Source organism: Hypanus sabinus, chromosome 20, assembly GCF_030144855.1.
Source record: "Hypanus sabinus isolate sHypSab1 chromosome 20, sHypSab1.hap1, whole genome shotgun sequence".
NCBI lineage: Eukaryota > Metazoa > Chordata > Chondrichthyes > Myliobatiformes > Dasyatidae > Hypanus > Hypanus sabinus.
This window is the reverse complement of record NC_082725.1, coordinates 9656880-9682107: the sequence shown is the minus strand read 5'-3', so window position 1 is coordinate 9682107 and position 25228 is coordinate 9656880. Positions and strand designations below refer to the sequence as shown.

At 43.8% G+C, this 25228-nt stretch overlaps 1 protein-coding gene across 1 annotated transcript in view; it reads right to left on the bottom strand.

The window, feature by feature from the left end:
* Positions 1-2872, bottom strand: part of jazf1b (JAZF zinc finger 1b) — a 237428-nt gene extending 234556 nt beyond the window's left edge. Inside the window, exon 1 of the mRNA XM_059945062.1 lies at positions 2712-2872. Within this exon, the coding sequence (XP_059801045.1) occupies positions 2712-2826 (115 nt within the window). The 5' untranslated portion in view covers positions 2827-2872. The remainder of the gene's footprint in view (positions 1-2711) is intronic.
* Between the last annotated feature and the right edge of the window lie 22356 nt (positions 2873-25228).

The following is a 25228-nucleotide window of genomic DNA, read 5'->3' as shown; positions in this document are numbered from 1 at the left end:
TTAGTAAGATCAAGAGGAGAGAGAGAGAAGGGGAAAAGCAAATAGAACAGGGAGATAGGGTTAAGGGGGAATGGTTACCCTAAGCTTGAGAACTTGATGTTCATGCCACCAGGCTGGAAGCTGCCCATGTGGAATATAAGGAGTTGTTCCTCGAATATTTATTTGACCATGACCTGGCAATGAAGGAGGCTATGGACAGTGTGGGAATGTAAAGTGAAATTAAAATAGCAGGCCACTGGGAGATCTCGGCTTGCATGGTTGGTGGAATGGGGGTGTAACAAAGCAGTCCCCTACCTGCATCTGGTCTCACTGACGTAGAGAGGTTGCACTGGGAGTGCCAGATGCAATAAATAGCACTGACTGGCTCACTTAGATGGACCATTTAGGGCTGTGAATGGTGGTGAGGGAGGAAGGGTAGGGGCAAGTGTAAAATTCAGAATGGCTACAGGAATGGATACTTCCACCCATCACCTACCAGCTTCTGATATCATACCCATCTTCATCTATCACTTGGGTCCACCAATCATCTATCTGCTCTTAGTCTGTCCCGAGCTTTATAGGCTCATCAGGCCAGTGCTTATGCCAGTTTCCGTGGCGTGAAGCAACTGAGAGTACGAGACTCCTCTCTCTTCCCCCCCCCCCCCCAGAAAGGACGCTAGTCTATCGCAAGGTTTATTTGTTCTTACGCCATCTTTTTCACAGGCTAGCTCCCCCCTTCTATCCAGTCCAGGTGAAGAGTTCTGACCTGAAATGTTGTCTGTCCATCTCCCACCATAGGTGCTGCCTGACCCACTTCTGCATTGAGGTGAAAAGGGTTTGGACAGGTGGCATAGGGAGCAGGAATTCATGTTTGGCTGGTGGGAGAAGAGAAACTTCAAAGCAGAAGATGGGAGGTTACAGATATTAGCTCTGATCCCAAAATACATCAATATGATCAGAGCTGAAAGGGAAGCAGACAGGATGAATGGACCTGTGCATTTGGTAAGGATAGGTTTATGCTAGGAACTAGGAAACAAAAATATCCAGGCCTGGGATTACGAGATTTTTGGGTTGACATCTGGGATCTGGACATATATGGAGACCAAATGTCTGCTTTGATCTGGCATGCCAATCTCCAAAATAAAACAGGAAGAATGAAATGCCATTTAGCTGCAGCCCATGAACCCCTGCAAACCTGGGTGAGGTACTATTCCTTTCAGGACAACTGAAGAACTAGAAGCTTGCAGAGTCCATATTAGACTATAGAGCATTACAGCACAGTACAGACCCTTCAGCCAACAATGCTGTGCTAATTTGTTGATCTATTCCTCTTTTGTTCCAAAGAGAAAGCCCTAAACTTGCTCAACCTTTCCTCTAATCCAGGCAGCATCCTGGTAAATCTTCTCTGCACCCTGTCTAAAGCTTACACATTCTTCCTATAGTGAAGTGATCAGAATTGAACATAATGTTCCCAGTGCGGTGTAACCGGAGTTTTATAGAGCTGACTAAAGTTTATTCTGCCAGGAATCCAGTCATTTTGTGGAAAAATCCCAAAAGAGACACAGATCCTTTGCACACTTAAAGTTGAAACTCTGATTTCAGGTAGCAAAAGTAAGAGTTGTAAATGAGTGACAATCAACATACTATCAGTTTAGGTGCAAGACACCCTAACCAGAATTTAGTGTATGCTTTGCCTGTTAAACGCACACCATATAAAATGTATTACAGATGTCACAACTGTGTGAAAACTATAACAGATCAGGCCCACCTTCAAAACTGAGCCGAGCATAGTTTAAATGTACAATCAGGCCAAATTTTACAAACTTCTCCAGAGACCAAGGAAATGTGTTTGAAATGATATCCAAATTTTACAGCTCCCTCCCTTTCCTTCAATACTGGGCTGCAGCACAGTTTAAATGCTGAACATGGTTAATTTAATAATCGTATTTAAAATTATACCCAAACTTTTCAGCTCCCCCATACAATGCAAGGCTGCAACACGGTTTAAATGTTGAACAGGGCAGATAGAACAAACTTCTCCGGAGACCAAGGAAATGCATTTGAAATCATACCCAAACTTCTTGGCTTCTTTCCCACCAACGGCCCCCACCCCAGTACTCGACTGCAATGAAGGCTTTGCCCATTTAACTCCGCCCCAAAGCGTGAGCGGGGCTGATCCCTCCGGGGAAGGCTCAGGTGCAAACCCGGCACACCTGCAGGCGAAAGCGGGCGGCGGGAAGCAGCGACCCTGCCCCAGGTCGAAGCCTTCCACCCACCCACCCCACCCCACCCCCAAGGGCAGCTTGACAAGCTCCCACCCCACCCAGCAGCCGTTGCCATGACAGCGGCGGAACCCGGACTCCCACCCAGGCCTACGGACTCTCCCCACGCCACCGGCCGCCTCCCCTCCAGCCGGTGACCGCGCCCCGGGGAGAGGGGAGGGGAGGGGCGGCGGGGGAAGCAGGTCCGGCGGCGTGCGCGGCCTGCGAGCCGGGGGTGGGGTGAGGGTGTGGAACGGCCCGCGGGCGCATCGGCCGAAAAGCCTGGACGCAGGTTCAGGGGTCTGAGAAGCACAACCGGTACCTCAGCCAGCGGAGGTCTCCCTCCCCACCCTATCCTTATAGCCCACCCCCCGGCGGGCGGGCGGCCGCTCCACGCGAGCCGCGGCTGCCCGCGGGGCCCGGGGGCCGGAGCGCTGAGCGCGGTGGCGGAGTACGCGCCTCCCCTCCTACCGATGTGGTTGTCCTCGATGTGCTCGATGAGCTCCCACAGCGTCTGGAAGTGCAGCCCGCAGCCCCCAAAGTGGCAGGTATTGGAGAAGAAGGAGGCGGCGGCGATGCCGGTCATGGTGCTACATGGGTCCGGGCGGCGGGAGGAGGGGAAGGGAGGGGAGGGGCGGGAGCACAGAGCGAGCGTTGGGACTCGCACATCCACTGCACTGCCGGCAGCCAGCCCTCCCACCCTCTCCCCTGCATCCTCTGGCTGTGTAAAGATTACCCTCCCACTCTCTCCCCTGCACCCTTGTACTCTGTAAATCTTACCCTCTCCCCTGCATCCTCATGCTGTGGGAAGATTGCCCTCCACGATCTTCACTGCACCCTCGTGTTCTGCAAAGATCACCCTCTGGTCCTCCTACCCTTTCCTCTACACCTTCATGCTTTGCAAAGAACACCCTCTTTTTCTGCCACCTTCATCCTCTGCAAAGATCGCCTTTGCCTCTGCACCCTCACCCTCTGGTCCTCCCACCTTCTCCCCTGCACCCTCGTCCTCTGCAAAGATTACCTTCTCGCCCTCTCCCCTGCATCCTCATGCTGTGGGAAGATTGCCCTCCATGCTCTTCCCTGCACCCTCGTGCTTTGCAAAGACCACCCTCTTTTTAGACAATAGACAGTAGGTGCAGGAGTAGGCCATTCGGCCCTTCTAGCAGCACCGCCATTCACTGTGATCATGGCTGATCACACCCTCTCCCCTGTACCCTCATCCTCTGCAAAGATCACCACTCTTTACCCTACACCCTCCCGTTGTGCCAAGATTGCCCTCTCACCCTCTCCCCTTCACCTCAAGTTGTGCAAAGATTGCCCCCTTGCCCTCCCACCTCTCCGCTGCATCCTCAGACTGGAGAGGGATGAGCTGGGTTGGGTGAGGAAGCCCTTCAGTTATTGCAGTAGTAATTAATACAGTTGGAAAGGCTATTATGGCTTGCAGAGGGATCTACATCAGCTGTGAAAATGGTAGATGGAATTGAATGCAGATAAGGGCAAGTTTCGTAGGACCTACCAGGGTATGTTTTACACAGTGAATGGTGGGGCATTGAGGAGTATGGTAGAGCAAAGGGATCTAGGAACACAGGTACATAATTCATTGAAAGTGGCATCACAGGTAGATAGGGTCATAAAGGAAGCTTTTGGCACATTGGCCTTCATAAATCTATGTACAGTACTGAGTACAGGAGATGGGATATTATGTTGAAGTTTTATTAGACGCCAGCAAGGCCTAATTTGGAGTATTGTGTGCAGCTTTGTTCATCTACCTATGGAAAAGATGTAAGCAAGATTGAAAGAGTGCAGAGAAAATTTACAAGGATGTTGCCAGGTCTGGAGGACCTGAGACTGAATAGTTTAGGACTATTCTTTGGAATGTAGAAGACTGAGAGGAGATTTGATAGAGGAATACAGAATTATGGGGGTTATAAATAGGATAAATGCATGCAGGCTTTTTCCACTGAGATTGAGTGGGACTACAACCGGAGGTCATGGCTTAAGGGTGAAAAGTGAGGAATTTAATGGGAACATGAGAGGAAAGTTATTCAGGGTTGTGAGAGTGTGGAATGAGCTGTCAGCACAAGTGGTTCATGCAAGCTCAGTTTCAACATTTAAGAGGTCTGGATAGGTACATGGATAGTAGGTTGAAGGTTCAAAGTACATTTATTATCAAATTATTTATACATTATACAACCCTGAGATTTGTCTCCTAACAGGCTGTCATGAAACAAAGAAATTCAAAGGCAATCCCTATATATATATATATGTGTGTGTGAATGACTGTCTATCACCCAATGTGCAGACAATAAATAAAAATACTTCATGCCCATAAGAAAATAACTAATAAAAAAGACTGTCAAACACCTAATGTGCAATGAAAAAAGCAAGTGTAAGGTGCTCCTTCTTTCCACTAGCCTCTCCTTAACCACCAACCCCCCCCCCCCACCAATCAGGGTCACGTGAAGCCACGGGAGCAGGTGGTGGATGGCTGTATGAGCAGCTAATGCATGTCATAAGTCCTGGCTATACGACTGCTACTGCCAGGCAGACAGTCTCTGAAGAGTATTGATGATAGCTTGGGTCACCCGTCTTTTAAAGATACTGCCCAGAAGAAGACAATGGCAAACCACTTTTGTAGAAAAATTTACCAAGAGCAACTAAGGTCATGAGACCACAATCACCTACATCATATGATGCAGAGCATGATAATGATGAATAGAACACTACTGAAAGCATTGTTTATGAATGGAAAGACATTGTAGGGTTTATTCTTGTAAATACAATGGATTCTGGATAATTAGGACACGTTGGAACCAGTGTACTTTGGCCCAATTAAGTGGCAGAATTTTCATGGAAGTAGTTAAAAAAGGTATATAAAAAAAGACTTTAACTGAGTAACAAATTATGAATTTAACTGAAATACAGAACAAATTAGCATCAGTTGCATGTTTATTAATTTGTAATAGTTATTAACAGAGCAATGCATTGAGTGCACACTGCTGTATTATTTTGATTGTAAATGACCAAAATCAGCACAGGCACCTAGTCTATATACAATGCCTTCAATGATTGCATCCTCAAAATCTTCATTTTCATTGTAACATTTAAGATATTTCTTGATACATTCAAATTCTTTATAGTTCCTAACTTATTGAACTACAGTAGTGAAATAATTTCATTTTCACTCCAAGCTGTTTCTGGCATCTTCAAGCATGAATGCTTGAAACTGCAGTAAGTAAGACAGTTCCAAATTGTCTTACTTCTTATTTCTTACCAAATGTCAGAGACAAAAGTCAGTTTTTTGAATACAAACAAGCAACTGAATCTATTTCAAAGCTGTTCACTCTAAGCATGGCGTAGTATCTAAAGGCCACACAACTGCAGACGACTGCCATTAGAAACTGGTCAGTGGCAGTCTCCTGTCCCAATTAAGCAGCATGGTGCCCCAAATTGATGAAGGAAATCACATTCTATTTTCTCATTTAGGTTTTGTTCTTTAAGAGTTGTCCTAAATAAGCAACTGCCTCAATTTGCCAGAATTCACTGAATGTTTTATTATGAATAAATTTGATTTTGACTGAAAAAAGCTTGCCTTTTTTTTCTGATGGGCATGGGAGGAGAACATCTACTTCACTCCCTCAAAGTACTTGCATTGTTATAAATCCCTCTTTATTTTTCAGATTCAGATTATTTGTCACATGTACATTAAAATATGCAGTGAGATGTGTTGTTTGTGTTAACAACCAATGAAACCAAGATGTGCTGAGGGCAGCCCAAATATGTCATCATACATACTGGTACCAACATAGTATACCCACAATGTTCACCATAATAGCATGAGCAACAGCAACAATATAAGTGCGACATTTTTCAATAAGAGTGCAGAAAAGATACATAAGGAATGTAAAAGTTGAGAAGTCATGGTGCATTAGGGTTAGGGTGCTCATAAGGCCGCCTTTGAAGTGTTGTGTTTGGTTTTGGTCGCAAAGCAAAGATGTTATTAAACTAGAAAATGCTGAAAACATTAATTAGGTTGCTGCCAGGATTTGAGAGATTGAATTATAGGGAGAGGTGGGATTTTATCTCATGGATTGGAGGAGACTGATCTAATGGAGGTGAATAAAATCATGAGGTTAATGCACTGTTATACCTTGTTCTGCAGTTAGTTATCTCAATGCACTGTGCAATGATTTTATCTTTATGAACAGATTCAGATTCCTTTATTTATCATATGTATATCAAAATATACAGTGAAGTGCATTGTTTGCAGCAATATCTAGCGCAGGCTTTTAATTTTTACTTTATTTAGAGCTATAGTGTGGAACAGGCCCAACGAGCTGCACCATCCAGTAATCCACCTATTCAACCCCAGCCTAATCACAGGACAACCTACAATGACCAATTAACCTGCCAACCGGTAGGTCTTTGAACCGTGGGAGGAAACCAGAACACCTGGAAGAAACCCACACATGCACAGGGAGGATGTATAAACTCCTTACAGACAGTGTTGGAATTTAACTCTGAACTTCTGATATCCTGAGCTGTAATAGCATTGCACTAACCACTATGCTATTGTGGCACCTACTGTACCTTGGTGCGTGTGACAATAGTAAAACCAATTTCAATTCCAAGAGTTGGGGTAGCAAGAACCAGAAGTGAGATGGGAAAGATTGATTAGGAATATGAGCAAGTTTTTTTATTGATACAAATGATAGTATGTGTGTGGAATCAGCTAAGTGATTGAAGCAGGCCCTATAACAACATTTAAAAGATAGTTCGATAGCCACGTGAATTGTTATGATTTTCGCCCGAACACTGGCAAGTTTGGATGGGGCAACTTGGTTGGCACAGACCATTTGGGCTAAAGGGACTGTATCTGTGTAGTATGACTTTTTTAAAAAAATAGTTATTCTGAGTGAAAGATTGTATGGGAAAATCCTAATGAGGATTTCCGGTCATGAACTGCATCCTATTTGGTTTTCTCCCATGCCAAAGAGCAGGACAATTCTTCTGATCTACACCTATTTACATCCTCTTTGTCCATCCACCTGCAAGGAGATTTGTGAATATCTTCTATTGTTTTCTGGGGAATATCTTCTTGGGAATCTGCTGCCATGATGAGACCACTCTCAGGTTGGTGAACAACTTTGCATACTCTGTCTGGGTAGTCTCCAACCTGACAGCTTCCACATTGACTTCTCTACCTTCTGACAATTACCCCCTTCTCCTCTTCTCTCCTTTTCCATTCCTATCTTGCTCCCCTCTTCCCTTTCTTTTCTGCTCACTTGCCTATTGCCTCCATCTGGTGCCCCTCCTCCTTCCCTTTCTCCCATGGTCCACTCTCTTCTATCAGATTCCTTATTCTTCAGCCCTTTACCTTTTCCACCTATTGCCTCACAGTTTCTCACTTCATCCCCCCTTCCCAACCCACCTACCTTCCCCCTTCAGCCTGTCAGCTTGTACTCTTTCCCCTCCCTCCATCATCTTATTCTGACTTCATACCCCTTCTTTCCATTCCTGTTGAAGTGCTGCAGCCCGAAACATCAACAGTTTATTCCCCTGTCTGACTTACTTAGTTCCTCCAGCATTTTGTGTGTGTTACACTTATCTAAACTGGGGTCATGAGAAATGACTCAAGCAAAAACAAAATTAGTTTTTAGAAATTTGATGAAATGACCAAATATAAGGCACATCATCAGTGAAAAAGAATATTAAAAGCAAAAAACATCTGAAACAAGATCAAAATGACAATACAGCAACAATCAAACAGCTAGAAGAACTCAATGGATCAAGAAGCATCAGTGAGAGCGAAAGAATTGTTTTGGGTCAAACCCTGCATTGGGACAGGTTTTAGCCTGTAACATTGATAAATTCCTTCCCCCATTGCTGCTGCTTGAACTGTTGACTTCCTTCAGCAGTTTGTTTGGTGCTCTGAATTCCAACATCTGCAGTCCCTTGTCATCAAAATGATGATAGCTATAGCCTTAAGCCCATGTTTTGATTGCAATGAATGGCTGAGCCTTTAATCCACTCCTAGATAGTGATTTCCAAAAATTATTACCATCTCTGTGAAAAGATTTCTCCACACCTTTGAAGTTTACAGTAAACTTATTATCAAAGTATGTACAGTATTGGGCAAAAGTCTAAGGTGTATGTATAAAGTGAGTAAGACTTTTGTACGATACTGTAGTAATTTTATGTATTACACTACTGCTGCAACAGAAGAAAATATGTTCCATGACATATTGAGTGATGATAAACCTGATTCTGATCTGGGTCTCTATTGTGGACTGAGAGTGGGAAAAGGGAGAGGGAGGGAGTGGGAAACACCAGACAGACATTCTGAAATGATCAGTACATCAATTGTTCGGAACCAAATGACCATGCCTGGTTTCGCAGAGCTAGGTATGTCCATACCCATGCCAGCCCCCGCTCCCTCTGCCACCTATCCCACACCTCTGCCGCAGCACTTCACCCTTGTGGTGAACTACATATACCTGTCTGGACACACCCCTCTGCTGACTGCTCCTGTGGCTCCTCCCACGGACCCCGGTATAGAGGCGATTGAAGCCTGAGCCCCGGCCTCAGTCTCCAGGATGTAGTGTGGTGGTCAATTGCTGCTTGTTCTTTCTTCCAGTCAATAAAAGCCGATTCTCGCCTCACGTCTCAGAGAGTTATTGATGGTGCATCAACCCTCACCATTTCCAACATCCTTTGCTCCCTCCAGTCTTACAAACCCACTCTCTGTTCCACATTGACAAATACAGAACTGTGCAAAAATCTTAGACATTCTTGCTAAATATATGTGCCTTGCACACAGTACCATATACTACCCTGAGATTCTTTTTTTTAACAGACATTCACAATAGAACAAATAAATGCAATAGAATCAGTGAAATCTACACACAAAGACTGACAAGTCTTGTCCTGCGGTAACAAATTCTACAAGTTCACCACCCTCTGACTAAAGAAATTTCAATGTATCTTTGTTTTAAACAGACATCCCTCTATCCTGAGGCTGTGGCCTCTTGTCCTAGACTCCCCCACCATGGTAAACATCCTTTCCACATCAATTCTGTGTGGGCCTTTCAGTATTCAAGGTCCCCCCCCCATCCTTCTAAATTCCATCAAACATGATAACCCTTTCATTCCTGATCCTTGTGAACCTTCCCTGAACCCTCTCCAATGCCAGCATACCTTTTCTAAGATAAGGAGCCCAAAACTGTTCATAATACTCAAGGTGAGGCCTCACCAGTGCCTTATGAAGCCTCGGCATCACATCCCTGCTCTTATATTCTAGACCTCTTGAAGTGAATGCTAACATTGCATTTGCCTTCCTCACCACAGACTCAACCTGCAAATTAACCTTTAAGGTGTTCTGCACAAAGTCCCTTTGCATCTCAGATTTTTGGATTTTCTCCCCAGTTTGGAAAATAGTCTGCACATTTATTTCTTCTACCAAAGTACATGACCATTAATTTTTCAATATTGTATTTCATTTGCCTCCTTCTTGCCCATTCTCATAATCTAAGTCCTCCTGCAGCCTTCCTGTTTCCTCAACATTACCGGGCCCTCCATTAATCTTCGTATCATCTGCAAACTTAGCAACAAAGCCATCTATTCCATCATCTCAATCATTGATATACAGTATAAAGAGAAGCAGTCCCAACACCAACCCTTGCAGAACACCACTAGTCACTGGCAGCCAACCAGAAAAGGATCATTTTATTCCCACTCGCTGCCTCCTACCAATCAGCCAATGCTCTAACCTTGCCAGTAAATTTCCTGTAATACCTTGGGCTCTTGGTAAGCAGTCTCATGTGTGGCAGCTTGTCAAAGGCCTTCTGAAAATCCAAATATACGACATCCGCTGTTCCTGAACTTGGTGGTGTGGGACCTAGTCCTAAATTGTCTTACTTTTATGTTGACATTGTGACCCCTAGATTTAGACTTCTTAGCTGGGGAAGCAAAATAAAATCACTCTTTCTGATTATTCTAAACTTGATGGAAATGAGGCCTTGCCTATTCAATCACTCATCTGTCAGATCCAACATCCCAGAAACTGATCACGTGCTTCTTCACTATATTTTCTCTATATAGTTCACTGAAATGGAGACACCTCTTTCTCCCTTATTAGGGAGATAGAGAGCCTGTGGTATGTTGAATACCAGGTGAACAAGCAGTCTTTGGGTTACTGCAGGTTGTCTTTGCTGTTGCTCTGCTGCACTCTTGGGTGCTCAGTGGTGGGTGCCGATTGCTTTGTTTTGCTGGTGGGGGAGAGGGATCGTTGCTTTGTTGCTGCTTACTTTTTGGAGGAAGGGGAGCTAGGGAGGGCTTTGGGGTTCTAACATTTAACTGTCATTCATTCTTTGGGGGCACTCCTTTGTTTTTGTGGATGGTTGTGATTCAGGATATATATTGTATACATTTCTCTGACATCAAATATACCATTGAACTAGCAACACAGGTAGGCCCCTTGGTGGCAAAGGTCTGTGGCGTATTTTCTTTGTAGGTTAGAGATGCTTATAGATTCAAGATATTGTAATTTTTCAGTACTTAAGAAGAACAAAATGATTGCTACCCCGATCCAATGCAGCATAAAAAAACACAAAAAGCATACAAATCTCAATAATTAGAAATATAAAAAATCCTATATAACATCAAGTAATGGTTGTCTGTGATCATAAATACATAAGATTAGCTTAGATACATAAACTGATTATATATACATAAAATAACATGCTATGCAGGAGTATCTGTACATAAGGTGATTCTGACAGGAAATGATTAAGCGACAAAGTGACTCTTGACAAGAGGAACTCTTCGGTAGCAGCAGAACATCTGAAAGTGGGACAATAGGACAGTGACTGTGTCAGTGTAGGTATGAAGTATAGAGTGTCAGTGTAAAGTGGCTGGGGAGGGAAGGATTAGTGAAGGATTGTGGAGTGGAGTGAGTCAGTGTGGGTATGAGGTGTGGAGTGAGTGTAAAGTGACTGGGGAGGGCAGGGTTAGTGAAGAATTGTAGAGAGGAGTGAGTCAGTGTGGGTATGAGGTGTGGAGTGTCAGTGTAAAGTGACTGAATGGGGAGGGAAGGGTTAGTGAAGGATTGTAGAGAGGAGTGAGTCAGTGTGGGTATGAGGTGTGGAGTGTCAGTGTAAAGTGACTGAATGGGGAGGGAAGGGTTAGTGAAGGATTGTAGAGAGGAGTGAGTCAGTATGGGTATGAGGTGTGGAGTGTCAGTGTAAAGTGACTGAATGGGGAGGGAAGGGTTAGTGAAGGATTGTAGAGAGGAGTGAGTCAGTGTGGGTATGAGGTGTGGAGTGTCAGTGTAAAGTGACTGAATGGGGAGGGAAGGGTTAGTGAAGGATTGTAGAGAGGAGTGAGTCAGTGTGGGTATGAGGTGTGGAGTGTCAGTGTAAAGTGACTGAATGGGGAGGGAAGGGTTAGTGAAGGATTGTAGAGAGGAGTGAGTCAGTGTGGGTATGAGGTGTGGAGTGTCAGTGTAAAGTGACTGAATGGGGAGGGAAGGGTTAGTGAAGGATTGTAGAGAGGAATGAGTCAGTGTGGGTATGAGGTGTGGAGTGTCAGTGTAAAGTGACTGAATGGGGAGGGAAGGGTTAGTGAAGGATTGTAGAGAGGAGTGAGTCAGTATGGGTATGAGGTGTGGAGTGTCAGTGTAAAGTGACTGAATGGGGAGGGAAGGGTTAGTGAAGGATTGTAGAGAGGAGTGAGTCAGTGTGGGTATGAGGTGTGGAGTGTCAGTGTAAAGTGACTGAATGGGGAGGGAAGGGTTAGTGAAGGATTGTAGAGAGGAGTGAGTCAGTGTGGGTATGAGGTGTGGAGTGTCAGTGTAAAGTGACTGAATGGGGAGGGAAGGGTTAGTGAAGGATTGTAGAGAGGAGTGAGTCAGTGTGGGTATGAGGTGTGGAGTGTCAGTGTAAAGTGACTGAAGGGAGGGAAGGATTAGTGAAGGATTGTAGAGAGGAGTGAGTCAGTGTGGGTATGAGGTGTGGAGTGTCAGTGTGAAGTGACTGAATGGGGAGGGAAGGGTTAGTGAAGGATTGTAGAGAGGAGTGAGTCAGTGTGGGTATGAGGTGTGGAGTGTCAGTGAATAGAGGTTGAAGGGGGTGGTGAGGCAATATATGGGGGTAGGAGGAATGAAGGTGCTGAGCAGCTATAGAGAGGAGCAGCTGATGTGGATGTAGTGGTGGTGGGGTGAGTTAATGGGTGAAGGTGCTAAGCAACCTGACAACTTGGGGGAAGTTACTGTTTTTGAGTTGAACTTGAGTATAGTTGGGATGTTAATCAACCTTTCAAAATACTGCTTAAGATCATAGAACAGTCCAGCACAGGAGCAGCCCCTTCACCCCTCAATGTTGCTCCAAGCTAACTGAATTAATGATCATATGTCCAAATAAACTAATCCCTCTGCCTGCACAATCTCAATATCTTTCCATTTCCTGCACATTCATGTTCCTTTCTAAGAAGTTAGATCACCTAGTACTACTTTGTGAGTTCTGGTCACCACATAATAGGAAGGATGTGGTTGTTCCAGAGAGAATGTAAAGGAAATTTACCAAGATTGGATTGGATTGGAGGATTTCGGTTACCACTAGAGATTGGATAGGCTGGGCTTGTTCTTTCTGGAGAGATGGACGCTGAGGGGGTGACCTGATGGGTTTTCTAAACTTATACGAGGCATAGGTGGGGTAGACAGAATCATTCTTCCACGAACTCAGAAATAGGTTTATTATCACTGATATGTTATGAAATTTGTTGTTTTGCATAAACAATATGTATAATGCAACAGTGCAATACATAAAAGATACTATAAAATGCAATAGGAATATATAAAAATAAATAGTGTGAAAAAGAACAAAATAGTGAGATAATAGTGAATTAATTATGGCAATTTCTACACCCTCCACTTCTCTCTTTTTCTATTCCCCATTCTGGCTCATCTCTTTACTCTTTCTGTTCTCTTCAACTGTCCATCATCTCCCAGTGGTGGCCCTCCTCCTCTTTCTCCCACGGGACACTGTCCTCTCCTATCAGATTTCTTCTTCTTCCACCTATCATCTCCCAGCTTCTCACTTTATCACACCCATCTACCTTCCCCTTTCACATGGTTTCACCTATCATCTGCCAGCGTGTACTCCTTCCCCTCCCCCAACATTTTATTCTGACTTCAGCCCCTTCCTTTCCAATACTGATAAAGGGCCTTGACCCAATACATCAACTGTTCATTCCTCTCCATAGTTGCTGCCTGACTTAATTTTGAGTTTGTTGCTCTGGATTTCCAGCATCTGCAGAATTGCTTGTGTTTAAAATAACATTCATCGGTTCACAGTGCATTCTGAAATTTGATGGCAAAGGGGAAGACACTGTTCCTAAAACATTAAATGTGAGTCTTCGGGTTCCTGTACCTCCTCATTGATGGTAGTAAAGAGAAGAGGCATGTCTTGAATGTTGAGTGTCCTTCTTGATTAATGCTGCCTTCTTGAGGCATCACCTTTTAAAGATGGCCTTAATGGTGAGAACACTGATGAAGTTGCCCATGATGAAGTTGGCTGAGTTTGCAACCCTCTGCTGCTTTTTCCGATGCTGTGCATGGTAGCAGTATCAGATACAAGAGGGCATAGATTTCAGAGGAATGAGTTTTAAAAGAGATTTGGGAGAAAGGTTTTCATACTGCAGGAGGCTGATATCTGGAACTCACTGCCAGAGGAGGTGATGTAGTCAGATTCAATCACATTGAAAGAGGCTCTTAAATAAGCAATGTATTTGGGCAAGTGAGTGTAGATGGCCAAAAATGGGTCAGCATGGATGTATGGGCTGAACAGCCTGTTTGACTCTATGATGCTCTGACTTGAGGAAACATACCTTAGCATTGAAAAGAAACTTTGAACTCCAGATATTGTTTCATAACAGCCCAAAATAATTGTTGTAAAGTGAAGACAGAAATAACTGCTGGATTTTTTTTTAGAGATAAAACACGTAATAGACCCTTCCATCCCATGAGCCTGGCTGCCCAATTGCACCCATGTGACAAATTAACCTACTAGCTCATACACCTTTGGAATGTGGAAGAAAAACCACGATCCCTGCAATCACTAATTTATCTATTTTATTACTGTAATTCACAGTATTTTTCTCTATTAATATGTATTGCATAAAGACAACAAATTTCATAACATCTGCCGGTGAGATTAAACCTGACTCTGATTCTGATCATGGTGAGAACATACAAACTCCTCACATCAGTGGCAGGAATTGAACTTGGGTCACTGGCACTAAAACCCTGCAGAGTCAAAATCAGGTTTATTACCGGTTACATATCTTGTGAAATTTACTGTTTTGTGGCAGCAATTCAGTGCAATGCAAATATAAAGCATAATAGTGAGGTACATTTCTACCACATCCGGTTAGTAACCTGCAAAGGATTTTGAAAGTAGATATCATGTGCTTCTCCTCGGTATAAAGGCCTGGGGCTAACCAAAGCTGCCAAGTGTTTCCTGCATTTATCGCTGCTGTTTCAGCACAGAGCTTAAATAATAACAAATAAAACAGAAGAAGGAACAGATCGTTCAGCCCATGTTCCTGCAATACATTCAGTGAGATGATGCTTTCCTCAGTGCTTCCCTGCACTGACTCTCTATCGCTAAATGTCTAAAATCTTGAAAAATGTATTGATTTTTTGTGAATGTTCAGTTTCACTGGGCAGAAGATACAAACACCTGAAAGCAAATGACACTAAGCTCAAGATTAGCTTTTACTTAATTAAAACCTATGTAGATGAGTGTGTGCCTACAAAGATTTACTGCACATTCCCAAACCAAAAGCCATGGATGAACTACAAGGTACGTCATCTGTGGCATTCAAGTCTGGCAATCCAGGCCTGTACCAGAAAACCAAGTATGATCTGCGGAGGGCTATTTCAAGGGCAAAGAGACTATTTTGAATGAGGTTGGAGGCAACATCGGATGCACAACAACTCTGGCAGGGCTTTCAAGACATTACTTACTACAAAGCGAAACCCAATAGCATGAATGGCAGTGATGCTTCACTACCTGATGAACTCAACACTTTTTATGCCCGCTTTGAAAGGGAGAATACAACTACAGCTGTGAAGATCCCTGCTGCACCTGATGACCCTGTAATCTCTGTCTCAGAGGCTGATGGTAGGCTCTCTTTAAAGAGATTGAACCCTTGCAAGGCAGAAGGTCCAGATGGAGTAACTGGTAAGGCTCTGAAAACCTGTGACAACCAACTGGCGGGAGTTTTCAAGGACCTTTGGCTATGGGCAGAGGTTCCCACTTGCTTCAAAAAGGCAACAATTATACCAGTACCTAAGAAGAATAACGTGAGGTGCCTTAATGACTATCGCTCGGCAGCACTCATTGATGAAATGCTTTGAGAAGTTATTCATGACTAGACTGAACTCAGCAAGGCCCTGGACCCATTGCAATTTGCCTATTGCCACAATAGGTCAATGGCAGATGCAATCTCACTGGCTCTCCACCCAGCTTTGGGCCATCGGGAAAACACAACCACCTACATCAGGATGCTGTTCATCGACTATAGCTCAGCATTTAATAGAATCATTACCACAATCCTGTTTGAGAAGTTGCAGAACCTGGGCCTCTGTACCTCCCTCTGCAATTGGATCCTCAGCTTCCTAACAGGAAGACCACAATCTGTGCAGATTGGTGATGACATCTCCTCCTCACTGACGATCAACATTGGTGTACCTCAGGGGTGTGTGCTTAGCCCACTGCTCTACTCTCTATATACACAAGACTGTGTGGCTAGGCATAGCTCAAATACCACCTATAAATTTGCTGATGATACGGCCATTGTTGTTATGATCTCAGGTTGTGTGGAGAGGGCATACACGAGTGAGATATGCCAACTAGTGGAGTGATGTTGCAGCAACAACCTGGCACTCAACATCAGTAAGACGAAAGAGCTGATTGTGGAGTTCATGAAGGGTAAGACGAAGGAACACATATCAATCCTCATAGAGGGATCAGAAGTGGAGAGAGTGAGCAGTTTCAAGTTCCTGGGTGTCAAGATTTCTGAGGATCTAACCTGGTCCCAGCATACTGATGAAGTCGTAAAGAAGGCAAGACAGTGGCTATATTTTATTAGGAGTTTGAAGAGATTTAGTATGTCAACAAATACACTCAAAAACATCTATAGATGTCCCGTGGAGAGCATTCTGACAGGCTGCATCACTGTCTGGTATGTGGGGTGGGGGCTACTGCACAGGACCAAAAGAAGCTGCAGAGGGTTGTAAATTTAGTCAGTTCCATCTTGGGTACTAGCCTACAAAGTATCCAGGACATCTTCAAGGAGCAGTGTCTCAGAAAGGCAGACTCCATTATTAAAGACCTCTAGCTCCCAGGGCACATCCTTTTCTTACTGTTACCATCAGGTAGGAGGTACAGAAACCTGAAGGCACACACTCAGCAATTCAGGAACAGCTTCTTTCTGTCTACCATCCAATTCCTAAATAGACATTGAACACTTGGATACTACCTCACTTTTAAAAACATATATAGTATTTTTGATTTTTGCACGACTTTAAATCTGTTCAAAATATGTATACTGTAAGAAGTATATTGAATAAGATTTACTTATTTATTCAATTATTATTATTATTATTTTACTATTTTTTTCTTCTATATTATGTATTGCATTGAACTGCTGCTACTAAATTAATAAATTTTATGTCACATGCCAGTGATAATAAACCTGATTTTGATACCCCTCTGTTATAAGACTATTGAACAGTTATATAAATGTTATAGGACTATTGAAAGTTGTAAACACAATCAGCTCCATCATGGACACTAGACTCCCCAACATCCAAGATATCTTCAAGGAGCAATGCCTCAAAGAGGTGGCAACCATCATTAAGGATGCCCTTCATCCAGGATATGCCCTCTTATTGCTGTCATCAGCGAGGAGGTACAGGAACCTGAAGACTAACACTCAGGAATAGCTTCTTCTCTTCATCCATTAGATTTCTGAATGGACATTGAACCCTTGAACACTATCTCACTATTTGCAAAGTACTGCTGCTGCATAAGAAATTTCTCGGCATATGCCAGAGATATTAAAACTGATTCTGCTTCCTTGTACAATAAGATGGATTCCTGACCTCTAACCCACCACTTCATCAGGCTGGCTAAACCAGGTGGGGGTAGCCCGCAGTCCTCATACTCCGGTGAAATAGAGACATGCCTACCTTAACATGCAAAGTCAGCTCGGACAATCTGAGCTGATGAAATCACCAGTTAGATCCAGTGGCCAGGAAGGCGGTTTTGTAACACTTTGTGGAGAACGAAGAGCATGACAAGGCACAGAAGAAGTCATAGTCATCCACTACAACCAAGAAAAACCCCAGTTGTAATGACTACTCATACCACTAGACTCAGACTTGCAAGGTCCAGTTTGTAGAACTGCCCTAGTGCAACGGTTTTACCACTTTTAAAACTCTCCGGCACAGGTCTCCTGTCATTGTTGGATATGACAGATAACCAGTCACCTCAATGCACTGTGTAATAATTTGATCTGTATACAGTATGCAAGACAAGTTTTACACTGTAGCTTGGTACGAGTAACAACAGTATTCCGTTTCCAGTGCTCCCAGCACTCTCCCAGTAGTGAATTCAGAAGGTCCACTATCCTCCAGCTAAAAACATTTGTCTTTGTCTCATTTCTGACTGGTTGGTTCTTTTATTTTGAGCCTATGATGCCTCATTGCAGACACCACAACTAGGGAAAATATCAACTTGCTATCCACCCTGCCAAGCCCCTTAAGGATTTCACCACCCTCTGGCTAAACCCTCCTCATCTCTGTTCTGAAGCTGTCCCCTCTGATCCCCGACCACTCCACTACTGGAAATGTCCTCTCCATATCCACTCTATCCAGGCCTTTCAATATTCAGTAGTTTTTTCTCCATATCAGAATCCCCCATCATTAAAATTCTGAGTAACACACAATCTGCTGGAGGAACTCAGCGGGTCGAGCATCATTGGTGGGAGGAAAGAAACGGGCAATGTTTCGGACCAAAACCCTGCTCTAGAACTGGTCTGTGTTACTCCTGCATTGCAGTCTCTTGCTTCTCCATTAGAGTTACTGTTGATCTGCAAGACTGTGAGTCCCGGCCAGCGTTTGTAGGTTTGCAGTACGGAACCAGCCAGTACTGGGGTTGGAGGCCGGTCTGTGTGTGTGAGTGGCTGGGTGGAAAAGAGGAAAACAGTTTGTCTTGCTTTTGTTGTTGGTGTTACATTACTTTGTCCTGATGAACACAACAGCTATGCTATGTTGGCACTGAATTTTTAAGTTGATTAGTATTTTATTTAATTTAAATATGCAGTGCCCAAAGCACCGCACTGCCAGCAAGCCATCTATTTTACCCAGGCCTAATCACAAGACAATTTACAATGACCAATTAGCCTACTAACCGGTATGTCTTTTGACTGTGGGAGGAAACCGGAGCAGCTGAACAAAACCCACATACTAACAGGAAGGACATACAAACTTCTTACACACAGCGTCAGAAACGAACTCCGAATTCTGACACCCTGAGCTGTAATAGTGTTGTACTAAACACTATGCTAACTGCAAATCATGGACTTTGACAGCAGAATTGCAAAAGAAGATCCAGGCAGTAGAAATGAGATGCTTTGGATGGTTCCTCGGCATCTCCTATACAGACCATGTCTCAAACAATGAAGTACAATCACCCAACATATGAGACACTACGAGGATCTACTGTCCACAGTAAAGAAGAGGAAACTGAGACAGTATGGTCACATAACAAGTGGACCATTCTTCAGAAAACAGTGCAGGGGAAAAGAAAAAGGGGCAGACAGAAGAAGAAATGGGCAGACAATATTGCAGAGTGCACCAGAACCCAGACACTCACTCACAACCATGAGAGATGGAGGAAACTGGTGCAGCACTCATCTGTATGGTGCCCCTATGACCCAGGCGGGTTGTGTGACCCATAACCATAACAGTAACCACAACGCTACCAGGGAGCCCAAGTGTGTGGTGGCATTTGCAACCTTGCCCCCAGTACATCCTTAGGTTATACTGGTTGTAATAAATCATAATCCGAATCTGGGATGAATCTGAATTTTATCTAGGTGCTGCTGCTATAAAAGGAGATCACAGGGATACCCTCTGGCAAATGGCTGACTCCTGACATCACAAAGTTTTTCTCGTTCACAGGGCCCACATTAAGAGAGTGATGAAGTATCCTTTGCTGTGATGCTGTTCAGGATAAGCAGCCTGCTTGAAAAGGCACCCCACTTACCACCTTATAAAAGTTCAAATTCAAGTTTAAATGTCATTCAACCATACATGAAAAAAAGCCAAATGAAACAGCGTTTCTCCTTGGCCAAGGTGCAAAACACATTACCAGCAGCATACAGCACACTGCACATAGAACATAGCACAATTAACACGTGGTTACAATTTCAGGAAAACATACAGTCACACAGAAAAGCCCAAGTACCTGGGTGGCATGACTGTAGATTGCCCTGGCCCAGCTTATTCTTCCACCAAATAAACATTGGAGGGCAGCACTGAGCAAACACTGGCGGACAGCTCCAAGTGAACACCAGAGAGCAGGACCAAAGGGAGGGGCCAGCCTACAACCCTAGAGTGGCCTCTGCGTCCAATCACGCCACCATCTTACCGGAAATATATATCTTTATTCCCTCTGCTACTGTTGTGGTTGCAAAGTATGGCAGCTACAAAGTCCCCTGCCATGACTTGCCTAAAGTTTTTCCTTTTGAACCTCCTAAAAACCACCAAGCAGAATAAGGGCAGCAGTCACAAGGGAATAACACAAATGAAACGCTGGAGAAACTTTGTAAATCAGGCAGCATCTATGGAGGGGAATAAAGACACAACGTTTCTAGTTGAGACCCTTCATTGGGACTGAAAAGGAAAGGGGAAGAAGCTGGAAAAATAAGGAAGTGCTAAGAGAAGGAGTACAATCCAGCAGGTGATAGATGAGGGGGAAGGTGTGTGGATGGGGGAGGGGGAAGATGAAGTGACAAGCTGGGAAGTGACAGGTGGGAAAGGTAAAGGGCTGAAGAAAAAGGAATCTGATACGAGGAGAGTGGACCATGAAAGAAATGGCAGGAGGAGGGGTGCCTTAGGGAGGTGATGGGCAAGTGAGGAGAAGTGGTAAGCATGGAGGCAGATTGAGGAATGAAAAAAAAAGAGAAGATGGGAGGGTACAAGTACCATGAAAAATCGGTGTTCATTACTAAAACTTGGTTAACATACACAAAATGCTGGAGGAACTCATTGGGTCAGGCATCACCTATGGAGGGGAATAAACAGTTGATATTTTGGGCCAAGATCCTTCATCAGGACTGAAAAGGAAGGGGCAGATTAAAACCTAGTTATGTAAAACCTGGTTAGATAGTGACTACCCCATGGAAACCATGAGATTACTGCAATGGAAATAAGAGAACAGCTTAATGACAGAAAATTGAGATAAAATCATCTAGGTTCTGGTGAAGGGTCTTTGACTTGAAATGTTGACTCTGCGTTTCTTTCCAGCATCCTGGAAGGGTTATCCCAAATTCAAATCACTGCAGTTTTATAAAATATATTAAGTCATATCTGGAGTATTGCATGCAGTTCTGGTTGCCCCATTATAGGAAGGATGTCAAGGCTGTGGAGAAAGTGCAGAAGAGGTTTACCAGGATGCTGCCTAGATTAAGGGGTGCTATGATAAGAGGTTGAACAAACTTGGGTTGTTTTCTCTGGCACAAAGGAGGCTCAGGGGAGATGTGATGAAGGTTTATAAGATTATGAGAGGCATAGCTAGACTAGACAGACAGTATCTTTTCCCCAGGATTGAAATGTCAGAGAGAATGCATTTAAGGTGAGAGAGAGTAAGTTCAAAGGAGATGTGGGGGCAAGTTCTTTACACAGAGTGATGGGTTTCTGGAAAATACTGCCTGGGTCGGTGGTAAAAGCAGATACATTAAGGATTTTTAAGATAGGGACATGAATGAGAGGGAAATGGACATTGTATAGGCAGAAGGATTCGTTTAGTTGACTATTTGACCACTAATTTAATTGGATCAGCACCACACTGTAGGCCAAAGAGCCTGCTCCTGTGATGTACTGTTCTGCACTCTACCCTTTTGATGTTACAGGCCCTCTACTTTGAAATAAAGCTTTTGTCCTGATGAAGGGTCTCGGCCTGAAACGTTGACTATTTATTTCTCTCCATAGATGTTGCTTGATCTGCTGAATTCCTGTGAGATTTTGTCTATATTCTTAGTGCAACACCTCTTCTGGTCAACAGCTGTAACTTTGAGAGAAGTTCTAATAGATATTCCAGGGTAATTGACTGAAAGAACAGCCGTAGATAGCACTGAAAAATAGATTTATGTCTGAAATATTAATATTAATCTATTTCAAATATTTATGATAGGTTTTTGAGTATCTGCTGTTTTCATTTTAGGCTTCCAGTAGTTACAGAAAATGACCAAAGGGTCTTTTTGAAATGTGAATGATGAGGTGTAATAGGTTGTCCAATCCACTGTTCTATACAACCTGAGGCGATAAATGAAGTTAGTGAACACCATCATTAATCGTTAATGTGTAAAACATTGGCCAAATTAGCATGACAACATCCATGAGAAACTTACAGGCCATTGAAAGTGTATGAAAAATTGTTAAACAAGTGGTATTCAGCATTTTGCCATCGAAATATATAGGTATGAGGCCTAGAAAAATGTGTGCATTAGAAACACCAATGCTTTCCAAGGCCTTTCTTTTATCTGTTCAAAATGGTGATGCATGTGGAAGATATTCTCACAGATTCCTGTTTGTGGCGATCTGGGAATTAGGCGACAGGTGGGGATGGGTGGGGACTGGGACAGGATTGGACGGGGTGCTAATAAGCTTCTGGAAGGCACGGAGAGTCTTGGGAGCTGCAAGAGGAAGGGGTGGGGGCTATTATGAGGTGGGATGTAGACAATCCTGAGAGAGTCGCTCTGGAAGTGCACATTTTTAACTTGAAAACCTGCAACCATTTTTGCCAGGGATGGTGGTAAAGATAGATGCATTGGAGACATCTAAGGGATGCTTAGATAGGCACATGGATGAAGGAAAAATGGACGGTTATGAAAAATAGGAGGGAAGGGTTAGATTGCTTGTGGAGTAGGTTAAAAGGTCAACACAACACTCTAGGGTGAAGAGTCGGAGTTGTGCTGTGCTATGTTCCACATATATTCTATTTCCATATCCTATATTTCATGGAACTTGCTCAGGGATTGTATATGGGGTACTTACTGCCTGTTATGCCAGCGGCGTTTAGGGCAGCAATGAAGGTCCTCCATTTCTGGCGATGCTCATCACATCAGTAGCTTCCTCTGAGTTTTCACTACTGTCAGTCATACAAGTCCTGGGTGGAGACTCAGGAACACGGCCGCACTCAGATGTAGAAGGATTCTTCATTGTTGTTTCCTGAACGATTTATTTTATCTGTAAGTGTTGTTGGCCCCGAGCCAAACCCCCAAACCTGGAGGACTGTTGGACCACTCTTAGACTGGCCTCTACCCTTTGACCTGTTTGGCCTGGGTGACCCTACCAAGATCCAAAGCATAAAGCCCTGACTCCGGCTAACATAGCTCTCCAGGTCATTGAGGCACACAAGCATCCAAATCACGACGAGGTTGTGGTCCTCTTGGAGGGGTACATGGGGTGTGCAGATGCAAACAAAGAATGGCAGAAGCAGTTTACAGATATATGCTGGTGGCTCTTGGATACCAGCGTGTGCGTTAGCACAACGCATACACAGAGAACTTGGACTTGATATTCCACCCACTAAATCCCTTAGCAGCTGATTTTCCCAGTATTTCGCTCTGCATAGTGCACAGAAATGTCATGCTACATAAAAGAAATTCTGAGCTACAAATTAAAGGCACAACGGTTGGATCAGATTTTATCTGCTGCGATGTTCAATATCAGAAAGGTGAAATATATTTCAAAAGTCTATTGATCAACACAACAAAGGGAGCATTCAGATTTATTTATCACATGCACCTTAAAATATATAGTGAAGTGCGTTATTTATGTTATTAACCAACACACCCAACGATGTGCTGGGGACAGCCCGCAAGTGTCCCCTCACATTCTGGCACCAACATAACGTACCTACAATGCTTTGTAGAACAATACAGAACACAACAAGTGACAAAGCAACAACAACAAAACAAGCGCCATCCCATCCACCCACACACCCACCCCAGAACAGACCATCTTTAGCCTCCAGTCGACTCATGGATTCACAAGCATACTAGGATCACCTCCCTTTCTACTGAATATAAAAGCATGTGGACAGGGTCAAGATGCTCAGATGTTGAGACCAGACATCAGAATGGGGAAGAAATGCAATCTATGTGACTTTGACCGTGGAATGGTTATTGTTGGTCCCAGATGGGGTGGTTTGAGTATCTCAGAAACTGCTGATCTCCTGGGACTTTCGTGCACAACAGTCTCTAGAGTTTACAGAGAATAGTGTGAAAACAGTAAAACATCCAGTGAGTGTAAGTTCTGTGGGTGAAAACACCTTGTCAATCAGACAGGTGAAAGGAGAATGGCCAGACTGGTTGGAGTTGGCAGTGATGCACCATCAATAACTCACTCTGAGGCGTAAAGGCGAGATATTGGCTTTTATTGACTGGAAGAAAGAACAAGCAGTGAGTGACCACCATACTACATCCTGGAGACTGAGAGGCCGGGCTCAGGCCTCGATCGCCCTTATACAGGGGTCTGTGGGAGGAGCCACAGGAGCAGTCAGCAAGGGACGTGTCCAGACAGGTGTATGTAGTTCACCACAGGCAGGAAGGTGTGAGTAACTTAACTAACCACATGTTACAACAGTGATATGTAGAAGCACACCTCTGAATGCACAACATGTTGAAACTTGAAGTAGTTGGGCTACAGTAGCAGAAGATCACAAACATACACTCAGTGAGTGTGTACCTAAGCCAAAGTTGTAGAGTAAGGCTCGATATTTTTCAATGAGATCCTCCTTCATTCTTCTAATTTCCAGTGAATACATGCCCAGAGCCTTTCATTGCTGCTTGTATGGTAATCCTGGTCAGCACATCGTTCTTAAATAAGGGGCCCAAAACTACTCACAATACTCCAAGTGAGGCCTCACCAGTGCTTTTTATAAAGCCTCAACACTACATCCTTACTTTTATATTCTCGTCCTCTCAAAATGAATGCTGACGTTGGATTTATCTTCCTTACCACCAATTTAAAGTGGATGAAGGCAAGACAGTGGATATTGTCTACATGGAATTTAATAAGGCATTTGACAAGTTCCTGCATGGGAAAATGGTCAAGAAGGCTCAGGTGCTCAGCATTCCAGATGAGGTAGTAAATTGGATTAGATATTGGCTATATGGGGGAAGCCAGAGAGTGGTAGCAGAGGGTTGCCTCTCTGACTGGAGGCTTGTGGTTCGTGGTATGCCACGGGGATCGGTGTTGGGACCTTTGTTGTTTGTCATCTATGTCAATGATCTGGATGTTAATGTGGTTAACCGGACCAGCAAAATTCGCAGATGACACCAATATTGGGGGTGTAGTTTACAGTGAGGAAGGCTATCAAGGCTTGCAGAGGGATCTGCATCAGCTGGAAAAATGGGCTGAAAAATGGAAAGATGGGATTTAATGTAGACAAATACGAGGTTTTGCACTTTGGTAGGAACAACCAGGGTAGGTCTTACACAGTGAATGGTAGGGCACTGAGGAGTGTGGTAGAACAAAGAGATCTGAGAATACAGGTATATAATTCATTGAAAGTGGCGTCACAGGTAGATAGGGTTGTAAAAAAAAAGCTTTTTGGCACATTGGCCTTCATAAATCAATGCACTGAGTACAGAAGATTGAATGTTACATTGAAGGTGTATAACACATTGGTGAG